The 13,094-nt window shown below is 35.1% G+C and overlaps 1 protein-coding gene across 1 annotated transcript in view; it reads left to right on the plus strand.

The window, feature by feature from the left end:
• The window catches only part of RIMS2 (regulating synaptic membrane exocytosis 2), a gene marked incomplete at both ends in the record, with an annotated part of 276,924 nt that overhangs the window by 152,981 nt on the left and 110,849 nt on the right, over positions 1 to 13,094 (plus strand). The window contains 3 exon segments of the mRNA XM_083359700.1: positions 1,065 to 1,133; positions 6,137 to 6,293; positions 9,432 to 9,545. Of these exon segments, the coding sequence (XP_083215826.1) occupies positions 1,065 to 1,133; positions 6,137 to 6,293; positions 9,432 to 9,545 (340 nt within the window).

The following is a 13,094-nucleotide window of genomic DNA, read 5'->3' on the forward strand; positions in this document are numbered from 1 at the left end:
ACTCAGGCCAAGCATATACTGTAGTAGTTCAGTAGGAGAAGCATTGATGGGAAGTGAGGTAGAGTGCATAAACTGATGGTTGGAACAGTGCAATTATGGCAAGACTTGTGGATGCATCAGAGACTGGGCACACACTGGGTTTGGTTGCAGAAGCAGTGGGGGAAAGATGAAGTAGAGGCACGAGGAGAGTATGGGTGTGGGCATGCGGGAGTATGTGTGGAATACAAAAGAAGAGTGATGTTAGAAAAGGCAAATGAGGAATACAAAATAACAGACTTGGAAGGGACCTTGGAGATCTTCTAGTCCAACCCCCCTCTCTCCCGCTTAAGTGGAAGACCCTATACCATTCCAGACAAAGGGCTATCCAATCTCTTCTTAAACACCTTGCCAAGAAATCTGTAGGGACTTGTTCAAAGAAGGACAAAAAAAGCTTTGAATGCTAGGTTAAGAAGAAATACAATTAGAGCTAAGCATAAGTGTCAAAGGAGAGATCAGTAGAATGCAATAAAAGATAGCCAAGAAAATTTGCATCATAGATAAAAGGAGGAAAATAAATATATCAGGGTTATTTCTATTTCCTCAGTTATGATTGAGCATATGTGATCTTGTATTTATAAAATATGTTTAGTCATTAACTATATATTTTAAAAAAGTATTTTCATATCATATATGCAGTCCCAATGAGGGTTGTGTTTTCTGTTTCTGAACAATAAAGCTCTTTTACTGTTTCACAAGTCAGTTATATTTGGTTCCTTGCAAATATTAGGATATCTCTTGTGTACAAGCAGATAAAATGGTAAGCCAGAGCCAAATATGTATTTTTTCTTATGGGGCTGGCTTTTTAGGTGCAGCAATTGACTTAGAAGATGTCTTTATTTACTTATTTCAATATGTGTTGTACTAACCAAATTAATACTTGAAATAGTATTTTTCTCTGTGTATTTACAAAATGAATGTATGTAAAATTAACAATATCTACTGTTACTATTAAAGTTTAATAAATATGTCACTCCTTTACTGTAATAGCTATGATCAATCCTATAATTATTTGTTTGTTTTTGCAGGATCCAAAAGAATAAGTGATAGTGAAATCTCAGACTATGATTGCGATGATGGAATAGGAGTAGTGTCAGGTAAAACATTTATAGACGTATTTTTAAAATTCTGAAATATTTTTCACGATAAATTCAACCCTCTTTCTTCCACATGAAAAATTGCCATGCTTGTATCTGCAATGTTTTAAAATAATTTGTTTGCTAATGAAAGAGTTCATATTGGTTATTTTATTTATCCGGAAGGATTTGTTTTCCAAAACATAAGTGATGCAACTACTTTGGAAAGTAATTTGGCCTGTGGTGTGAATTTCCCTATCTTTAGGAATGGGGCCAGGATTAAGTTCCCTCTTTAGGTCACTGAGTGCTTAGGCAGGTATAGTTGATAGGGGAATTGAATCTCCTAGAATAGATATTGGGATAGGTTCTTAGGGCTTTTGGGGTATAGGGGATGAATCAGTGCAAGTTTGTACACCCTGGCCTTGGAGATGGGAGTGGAATGGCTAAAGAGTTGAGAGGGAAGGCAGGAACATCCCTACAACAATGGACAGAGGAAGGTTGGCATGGTTGCATTTAGGGACATTGGTCCATTGCTTGAAAATAACCCCATTGTTGGAGCCATCAACTTAATTCCTGGTTATCAAAGCCTTAGTGGCCTTGGGTTCTGGCTGTTCTGACTGCTGATTAATACTACCTTACATACTAGCTTCCTTACTAATTTTTATAATACAGTTAGCTGCTAGTTAAGTAGTAGTATGATACTGACAAATGGCTGTCCTATTTTTCTTCTTATTTGTAATCTATGTTACATTGATTTCCAAATATGGGAGAACAGACTGAAATACATTTGGAGATCTTAAAATATTTAAAAATTGTTTAGGATAAGGAGTTTTCTCAGTATTAATTGGTAGACATTAATCAGCTACAAGGATATCTATAGGGCTGATGTAAGAATATTCAGTTTATCTTTCAAACAAAGCTGCTCAGATGTACTCAGTTGGATTTCAACTGATTTGGTCCAGTTGAGATGTTGGAGCATGGCCTTGTGGAGTGATCTGACTTGAATTTGAGTTCGTAACACCTATTGATATGGGCAGAGTCCTTCAGATTATGAACATGGCCATTTGTTTATTAGATCCAGTTTCCTTTTGGATTGTTAAAGCTGCCTGGGAGGTGATCTGGTATTGGGTCCATGTGATGGTGACCATGTTTTTGACAGATAGAGTATGTTTCTTTAACCTTTAAAGGAGATAATAGTGCATTCCTTCCTAAAAAATTCAATTGTTTTGTTAATCATACAATTTATTTAAGAGCTGTTTTTTTCTGCTTCTCCCCTCCCACAGATGTAAATCACTGTAAGTCACTGCCTCAAAAGAAAGAATGTACATTTATATTTTATATTTTACTAAAACTGCCCTAGGAACAACTGGAGCTATGGAGTGATAACACCCAGAAGCTATACTAGTACCACTCCTTTGGTATTAATATTAGACAGTGCTGGCAATAACATGTATGGTCCTTATTCCATCTTGATAGGAATAAGGACCAGGTCTTGATAGTTGCTTTCCTTAATGGCAACTGCAGCTTAAATGATTGTAGAAGACAATGCCTATTTTATTGTTTGTATTTACATACTTAGGGTTATACAGTCTTACTAAAGCTACCAAAAAGCAAGTGTAATAAACTTTATTGACAGTTCTGATTGATTCAGAAGAATAATACTTTATAAGGATCAGGCAATTCAAGAATTCACTATTATAATATCTCTGACAGATATCCATCCAACCTCTGTTTAAACACCTCGTTGCTCCCAGACCAATTCATTTCTTACTAACTAATATTTCCCTACTACTTACCTTATCACTAGTAAGTACAGTCAGCTGTTGGATAAGTGGCATTATACAGTAGTGAGAAATGGCTGTCCATTTTTTTGCTCTTATTTTTTAATTTGCATTTTCAAAACTAAAAAAAATGGGAGGAACTGCATATATACTTTTAAACAAATCTTAAATACATTTATTTCAATATATGGTAGATCAGACAGAAATGCACTTAGAGATTTTCTTTGATTAAAATATTTAAAAACCATTTAGGATAAAGAGTTTTCTCAGTATTAATTGGTAGGTATTAACTTTGTAATTTATTTGCTGTAAATAACCACCTAATTTGTGTTCTATTTTTATGTGAAACTATCTCATTATGTTTTCAAGAACATTGCCAGGCTACTATTATTTCTTAGTGAGAAAAATATATATTCCAGATGTTAAATATTTCCTGGTGTAAACTACATTTACTCCCATAAATTGTGGACAGGACAGCACTATAATGATTAATGTTTTTAAGCGAAACAATTATCTTTTCAATGCTAAAATAGACCTTTCTTTTCATAAATGAAATTTCCACTTATAGAATTCTTGCCTCATGGGCAAATTATTGAAAACAATGATACAATGAATTGTACCATTGTACAGTTGTACAGTGTTAGGTACAACTATACCAAAGTCCTGCCTTGGGGATAAAAGCTAGCTAGGAGGGTTAGTCATTTTCAGCTCACCTCACCTCACAGAGTTGTTGTGGGGGAAATAAAAGCAGGAAGCAGTATTAAGTATATTCGCTGCCTTGAGTTATTTATAAAACAATGAAGTCAGTATAAAAATAAAATAAACTGCATGCTTTGTGATCTGCTTAAAATTCATAAGGGTACTTCCATGCCACAGTAATTTAGGCCAGTGTTTCTTAACATCAAAGGCCTTAAGATGTTCTGCTTCATGTTGGCTGGGGAATTCTGGGAGATGAAGTCTACACATCTTAAAGTTGCTGAGGTTGAGAAATACTGATTTAGGCACACACAATATATGCAGTTTCTCTCTAGGTTATAAATGGTAAAGCAATTCTGGTTCCTAAGCTCGAGAATCCATGTCACATTCCGTAGATCAGACAGTTCTCCTTTGCTTAGTGCCATATGATGACAATGCATGTTTTTCATGGGGACTGTGTGGTTATAATATCTTAATTATTTCTTCCTCTTGCTGCAGTTTGAATTTGGAAATTGAATAATTGAAATTTAGGGGAAAAAGTAATAGAACCAAATATAATAGCAGTGCTATTGGATGAGGCATTTTAAAAGTAATAAAATCTGCATACATTCATTGATGCATTTCATTTGTAATTGAAGTGTCAAACACATGTCATTAACCTGCACCATAACAAGCTATGACAAATTATTTTTCCTTTACCCATATGCTTTTAACAATATTGTAATCAATTATTTCTCATTTGGGAATTTTGCAGTGCAAATGATACTTCTCTTAGCTATAAGACTGTACACTAAATGCAAATGCAGTCTTCCTTCTGTTTCCTCCCTCCCTCCCTCCCTCCATGCCTCATTTTTTCAAGATTAAATACTAAATTCCAAAATTTCCCTCAAAATTGATTTTCCAGGTTTGAATCTCATGGCAGGAAAAGAAACTTAGAAGAAGCAATAAGGACTAAAGGAGAGTGTCTTTTGGCACTTTTCTGTTGCAAGTTACCCCCAATCCATCTGTCATCTCACTGATTGTCCGGGTTGATTTGGCTGATTTGGCTGACTGATAGGCAGGCATCATCTTTTGCCCTTGCTACTCCATATTCGTCCCTCTTGAAGCTGTGCCGATCTGGCACATGCCAAATAAAAGGCGTGTACCAAATCTTTGGTCAATGGTATAGCTCAAAGTCCAAGAATTTGGGCCATCTTCTAAATATAGTATATGTTGTGACTACCCTGCAAATAATCTTGGTGCTTCTTTGGTTTTAGATGTTATGTTTTTCCAGTTTCAGCTTTTTTAATATATTGTGTCATGATTTTTGATGTCCTCCCTTGTGTTTTTATAATCTTACTTGTAATAAAATCAGCAGATTAATATAGGCTTGTTGACAAATTCCCCCAGCTTCCAGGTTTTTAATTAAGATACGGTAGGCTCCGTTAAAATATTTCCCTTGGGAAGCAATGAAAAGGCATAATGAACACATTATATATAAGTAGCTTATTCTGAATTAGCACTTTCTAGAGGAGAGATAGCTTTATTTAAAATATCATTCCATTTTATATACCATTCATTTTATTAATCTTTATGTTTTTAACTTGTTCAGTAAAGGTTTTCTCTATCATATAACTGAATAATTTTTGTTTAATTTTGTTGCTTACAGATGTGTGCCAATGGAGAAATTATATTAGTAAGAATAAGTAGGGCATTATCTTTGTTTTGAAACATCCCTAAGGAAGGCTTACACCAGCAGTTAGTCTTTTCTCCCCCACCAAGCTGTATTATCTTTAGAAATTACAATGAAAATTTTGTGATGGTAGGAAATTTTCTGTGACATTACATCTAAGGAACTAAGGAAATCAGTTTTTATGAAAGAGATTAAACTAGTTTGGGACCAAGACTACACAAAAATACTTGCAGCAGGATCTATTTATAATGTTGAGATTGATAAACTTAGTAGGAAGAGGTCCCAAGCAAAAGAATATCTGAAAAATAAGAAGATACGATTCAGATTTCAGAAAACCTCAAAAAGATTGTTCCCCCCAAAAGAATGAGAAATAAAAGTATGCATTCCATTCAGTGTTAATAAATGTTACATAATTCATTTTTGGGGAAACAAAATTTGGTATACAGAGCTGTCTAGGATCTGTGATGTCACCAAGCATTAGATATTGTGTGTTCTTCTTTCTATATCTATTTGGGAAAGAAATAAAACAGTAAGGAAATCTATTTCAGTTTTGGGGTTTCCAAAATTATTAGCTGGCCATTGTGGGAAATGAATGGCTTCATTAGATGGTTTTTTGGCCCTATTTGACAAAGGCTATTTTTATGAATTTCTGCGATTTGATGTGAGCAATTTGAAAAAGACATAAATAATTTTCTACTGTCTGTACCAGGAGTAGGCAACCTTGGTTCTTTATGACCTGTGGACGTCAACTCCCAGAATTCCTGAGTCATAAAAGAGCCAAGGTTGCCTATCCCTGGTCTATACTACTTGAAAAAAACAGAAAAAATAAGTCAGTAAGCCTCTGTATTTCTTTCAGCTCTACTTTTTTTTTGTAGATTACAGACATAATGGAAGAGATCTTCAAAGTTCAACATTATCAGTGCCAGAACAAGTGATGTCATCCAATCATTGCTCTCGATCAGGCTCTCCTCACCGTGGTGACAGTATAGGAAGAACTAGATCATGGTCTCCTAGTGTTCCTCCATTACAAAGGTAAATTGTAGTTGAAACTTGTAGGGGAAGCCTGGTGTTTTCTTCAATATAAAATACGCCGTGATAAAACATGACTTTATACCAATAAAAAAATGAAAGAGGGAAAATATCAAACTATTTCTGTACTTAAACAAATACTTTTGTTTATGATGATCTATTTTATTATATATGTCAGTGTTTAGTTTATTTTTTTTAGTCATTTCAATCGCTATAGTCACCCAGTTCAACCAAATGATTCTGGGCCACTTACAATTTTAAAATTGTAAAACAATTGTAGAATTATAAAGCAAAAAATATTAAAACACTAAAAATATTCACAAAATAAATGATGTAAAATAGTAATATATAACATTTGTTAATTATTCATTGATGAATTTATATAATGATAAATAAATTAGATAATGAATATTTACATACACAAAGATTATGTTATAACAGAATGACTAAAATACTTTTTTATATTAGTATAATCTATCACCATTCAGATGAATTATATTTCCAGTAGCTGGTAATCTTCCAGTTGAGTGTAGTATGATATTTTACTTTTTAAAATTTTGTTTAATATGGAAAGCTGTAAATATGAAAGAAAATTTTCTGCACACAGAAAACAAACACTGAGGTGAGCAAAGTATACAATGATCTTGTTAGAACTGTGGTACTGATAGTAATTATTTTAAACAACCATTTTTTCTTCTGCTCACCATTTTTTCTTGGGAGATTTTAACTTATTTATTTTTAGTATGAAAATTTCATGCTGAAATATCTGTGATTCTATGCTACAGTGGCAATCTCTACACAGTACTCTTGTTCTATGAGATGTATTCTACCTGTTTAAGATTGCAGATATTGATTATAGTAAAGGATTTCCAATAAATAAATGTGTAAGCCAGAAAATATTTTTAGGTTCTTGCATATTTTGATCTATATATATTATAGATAATCTTTTTCTCTTGGTAACAAAATAGTCAGGCTCACATTAATAATTAGTCAGTGGTACACTATTTTAGTGAGACTTGTAAATTTATATGGACAACGTGAAATGAGTAAATTTTAGTAAAAGTATACAAAAGCCATGTTAACATCAGAAAATACCTCAAGATACCACTTATTCATATACTATTTATATTCAAGGTTGTTTTATAACAGCTTAAGGTTAAAATCCACACAAAAGTGCTACCTAATTAAAAAATTGTGTCTATACATATGTGTCATGAGAGAGGAAGCCCTGTCTCTTTCAGTTTTCGTCAAGTAGATGAAAGCCCCACAATCTAAAAATTGGTTATGTTCATATCTTCCAAACAATGGTAAACAGGCTCTTCTAACTCTTTTAACTCTATAGTGTGTGAAATTATCTTACAAAAAATATTCAGTGAAGCCATTATAGATATCACTCCTGATGTAATTTTTTTCAACAGTTGAGCCCTGGATACTATATGGAACATAAGCAAGAAATATCAAACTTCTGAAAAAAACAAGTGCATGGGGATAGGAAGACTAAGTGGAGAATATCAGAATTATAGTTCTCTCTAACCTCTATCTGGGAATAATAATAGTAAATATTAGTTAGCCTTACACATTAGGAATGGCCCAAGAAGAAATGATGATGCAGCCACCTTGCTGAGGTTCAGTTGTTTAGATGTTTGTAATGAGAAAAGGCAGGTTATATATGTTCATGTTTGTGTGTATGTGTGTATGTTTGTGTTGTCAAAGACACCACTCTGTTCAAAAAGGTCTGGCCAAGACTGTTTCACATCCCTGAACTTGAACAATTTTATTAAATATAGGAGGAATAAAGCATAGGGAAGAGATACTTCCAGTACTATAACATTTAGTTACAGACTATTATCTTTCCTCTAATGCCGCTTAAGGGACAATTAACACATATTTTAAGTCTCCATTACCATAGTCATAAAATTATGAATATTTTTTTAGACTTCTTCCCTATGAGGTAACAAAAAGCAGTAGAGAAATCCAAAAGTTGTGAATGATTATAACTGACCTACATTATTTTGGTTGATCTCTCTCTCCCATCCCTCAAGAACCTGTTGCCATTCAAGAAAATATAGTAACAAAATTAAGCATACCTGGAAAAACAGGAATTCAGTAGCAATATTATCAACTGATAAAAATTTAACATTTAAGGTGTTTTTTTCCAACTGAAAAAAATTAAAAATATAAGTTGTATTAGTCAGAAAAGGACTTACCATCCTCTTGATTTTTTACTGCCATTGAGTTAATATAGGCCTCCTATAATATCCATGAAAACATATCCCTTCCTATAGTGTGTGGAAGTTTCAATTGTTTATGAAAATTACATACTTCTTTTAAAAATGTCAATGTTCCTTTTAAATATCAATCACCAAATTTTCTAAAGAAAGGATCATCATGCTAAGAGTTAAATATTGTTTTTTTAAAAAATATGAAGGAAAATACTTACAGTAAATGATATTTTATAATATTCAATATATCACCATATAAAGGTTGGTGCATTTGTATGTCTGGCACCTTTATTAATTAGAGAATTAATGTACATTCCCTTTTACAGCTCTGATTATAGAGTGAATTCTCCTTCCTGCCTTAACTAGAGTTAAGAACTAAATTAGAATTAATGTGAATTACTAATAAAGTTCATCATGATACCTATTTAAGTAGAATTTGTTTCAATAAGTACTGGTTATTTTGCATGAATAATTTTAAATTACATGCTTACTTTGTAGTGGGTAGATTATTTAGAATTTCATTTTATTTCCAAATAAGATGTTTCAGTTGTTGGCAATCGAGTTGTATATAACAGCACGATTGTAGGCCATGGCAAAAGCAAATCTAAATATTCAGGGAACTACTTTCCCATCTTTTTGGAGGCTTAATTTTTTCAAATTTCTCTCATCAATTAAGAGGCCATGGAATTTCTATTTTACAATTATCTGATTGCAAAGATTTATATGATGCTAACGTGTTTTCCGAAAGGCTATATCACATAGCAGAATTTAAATAACCAGCAGGTATTAATGACCAGAAAAAACTGTCAGGGTGAAGAATGCAACAGCCTACATTTGATTAATAAAGATCATTTTAGAGATTAGCAAAGGGATTTGCTCATTTCCCCCTCTGTAATATTGATGGTTTTGTTTCTTCAAGGAATGTGGAACATGGGTCTCGAGGGACCCGATCTACTCCTGCACATTACAATACCATGAATCGAATGGATAGACATCGAATAATGGATGACCACAACTGTCCAGACAGAGAGAGGTAGATATTCTGAAGTAACAGAGTAAACCATGGAAAAAGAGTCTATAGACAGAGTCAATTCAGCTCTCTGGTTTACAAAATTAGGGTAGAGAAAAAGGAACTGTTCCTGTTTTTGAAATTATTATTTTGTTACAGGCATTCTGTTGTATATTATGTATTCATATTGTGCATTTTTCCTGTCAGAATAACTAGAAGGAGGTAAGTATCTTTTAACTTGAAGACGTAGGGCTTTATTCTATGAGGTTTTTATTTTATTTTGACTATTAATTTTATATTGAATAATAATTCATTTAAGGTAAATAATAATTAGTCTGTTATTGTCTTTAGAAATAGGAATATATAATAATTTACCAATTATTGTGGCTTTGTTGGGGAGGGAGGGAGAAACAGATGAATAGTTCATCTGGTTTTGGCCACCACAATGTAAAAAAGATGGATGTTGAGATTCTAGAAAGAGTACAGAGAAGAGCAACAAAGATGATTAGGGGACTGGAAGCTAAAACATATAAGGAATGGTTGCTGGAATTGGGTATGTCTAGCTTAATGAATAGAAGGACATGATAGCAGTGTTCCAATATCTCAGGGGTTGCCACAAAGAAGAGGGAATCAAGCTATTCTCCAAAGCATCTGAAGGCAGGATAAGAAGCAATGGATGGAAAGTAATCAAAGAGAGAAGCAACCTAGAACTAAGGAGAAATTTCCTGACAGTTAGAACAACTAATCAGTGGAACAACCTGCCTCCAGAAGCTGTGAAAGCTCCAACACTGCAAGTTTTTAAGAAGAGACTGGACATCCATTTGTCTGAAATAGTATAGGATTTCCTGCCTGAGCAGGGGGTTGGACTAGAAGACCTCCAAGGTCCCTTCCAACTACTACTACTACTACTACTACTACTACTACTATTATTATTATTATTATTATTATTATTATTATTATTATTATTATTATTATTATTCATCGCACAGTCAGCCCGATGTTCAGACTGGATTTGGCATTTTTGTCTACCTATCGAGTCCTTACCAAGGACCTCGGATAGGCAGATGTGGATGTTTGATGGTATTACAGATATCATTGCAGGATGGAAGCAGTTCCTAGTAAGGCTGCCTTTTGCAATTGACTAATGGCAAATTTGTCAGTGCCAATGGTGTTCAAGTGGTGCTCCAGTTGTTTTGGGATTGCACCCAAGGCACCTATTACTATTGGTACTACCCTTGCTTGCCTTTGCAACAGTCTTTCTATTTCTGTTTGTAGGTCTTTGTATTTTGTCATCTTCTCCAGTTCTTTCTCCTCTATTCTGCTGTCTCTAGGCACTGCCACATCCACTATCCAGACTTTTTTGCCTTTCTTATCGACAATTGTTAAGTCCGGGGTGTTATATTGCAGATGCTTGTCTGTTTGAATTCTGAAGTCCCAGAGCAGTTTAACTTTATCATTTTCTATGACTTTCTCTATTTTATGATCTCACCAGTTCTTGCTTACAGGCAAATGGTATTTCTTGCAGATCTTCCAATGCACCATTGTTGCTACTTTGTCATGCTGCTGCTTGTAGTCAGTCTGTGCAATCTTCTTGCAGCAGCTTACCAGGTGGTCCACTGTTTCTTCAGCTTCTTTGCATGTTGTTGTTGTTAGCTGTGAAGTCATGTCCGACCCATCGTGACCCTATGGACAACGTTCCTCCAGGCCTTCCTGTCCTCTACCATCTTCTGGAGTCCATTTAAGCTCATGCCTACTGCTTCATTGACTCCATCCAGCCACCTCATTCTCTGTCATCCCCTTCTTCTATTGCCCTCAATCTTTCCCAGCATTAGGCTCTTCTCCAGTGAGTCCTTTTTTCTCATTAGGTGGCCAAAGTATTTGAGTTTTAGCTTCAGGATCTGGCCTTCTAAAGAGCAGTCAGGGTTGACCTCCTCTAGGACTGACCGGTTTGATCGCCTTGCAGTCCAAGGGACTCACAGGAGTCTTCTCCAGCACCATAGTTCAAAGGCCTCAATTCTTTGGCGCTCAGCCTTTTTTATGGTCCAACTTTCACTGTCATACATTGCAACTGGGAACACCGTAGCCTTGACTATATGCACTTTTGCTGACAGGGTGATGTCTCTGCTTTTTAGTGTGCTGTCTAGATTTGTCATGGCTTTCCTCCCCTGGAGCAAGCATCTTTTAATTTCTTGGCTACAGTCCCCATCTGCAGTGATCTTGGAGCCCAGGAAAATAAAATCTGTCACTACCTCCATTTCTTCCCCATCTATTTGCCAGGAATTAAGAGGCCAGATGCCATGATCTTGGTTTTCTTAATGTTTTAACTCAACTTTTGCACTCTCCTTCTTCACTCGTAACAAGAGGCTCTTTAGTTCCTCTTCACTTTCTGCCATTAGAGTGGTATCATCTGCATATCTTAGGTTGTTGATATTTCTTCCGGCAATCTTAATTCCAATTTTTGATTCATCTAGCCCTGCCTTTCTCATGATGTGCTCCGCATATAAGTTAAATAGGCCGGGCGACAGTATACAGCCTTGCCAGACTCCTTTCCCAATTTTGAACCAATCAGTGGTTCCGTGTCCAGTTCTCACTGTTGCTTCTTGGCCCACATATAGGTTTCTCAAGAGATAAATAAGATGGTCTGGTACGCCCATCTCTTTAAGAACTTGCCACAGTTTGTTATGATCCACACAATCAAATGCTTTAGCATAGTCAATGAAGCAGAAGTAGATGTTTTTCTGGAATCTCTAGCTTTCTCCATGATCCAGCGTATGTTGGCAATTTGATCTCTAGTTCCTCTGCCTCTTCGAAATCCTGCCTGTACTTCTGGTAGTTCTCGATCCACATACTTCTGGAGTCTAGCTTGTAGGATTTTAAGCATAACTTTACTAGCATGAGAAATGAGGGCAATGGTGCAATAGTTTGAACATTCTTTGGCACTGCCTTTCTTTGGAATTGGAATGTAAACTGATCTTTTCCAATCCTGTGGCCACTGTTGAGTTTTCCAAATTTGCTGGCAAATTGAGTGTAGCACTTTTATTGCATCGTCTTTTAAGATATTGAATAGCTCAGCTGGAATACTGTCACCTCCACTAGCTTTGTTGTTGCTCAGCTTTTCTAAGGCTCACTTCACTTCACATTCTAGGATGTCTGGCTCGAGGTCAGTGACCACTTCATTGTGATTATCAGGGACGTTAAGCTCATTCTTGTATAGTTCTGTGTAATTGTGCCACCTCTTCTTAATCTCTTCTGCCTCTGTTAGGTCCCTGCCATTTTGGTCCTTTATCATGCCCATTTTTGCATTAAACCTTCATCTCTCCAATTTTCTTGAAAAGATCTCTGGTCCTCCCTATTCTATTGTTTTCTTCTATTTCTTTGCACTGTTCATTTAAGAAGGCATTCTTATCTCTTCTAGCTATTCTTTGGAATTCTGCATTCAATTGGGCGTATCTTTCTTTTTCTCCCTTGCCTTTTGTTTCCCTCCTTTCGTCAGCTATTTGCAAAGCTTCCTCAGACAGCCATTTTGCTTTCTTGCATTTCTTTTTCTTTGGGATGGTTTTGGTTGCTACCTGT

The sequence above is a fragment of the Vipera ursinii genome, assembly GCF_947247035.1.
Source record: "Vipera ursinii genome assembly, chromosome: 3".
Classification (NCBI taxonomy): domain Eukaryota; kingdom Metazoa; phylum Chordata; class Lepidosauria; order Squamata; family Viperidae; genus Vipera; species Vipera ursinii.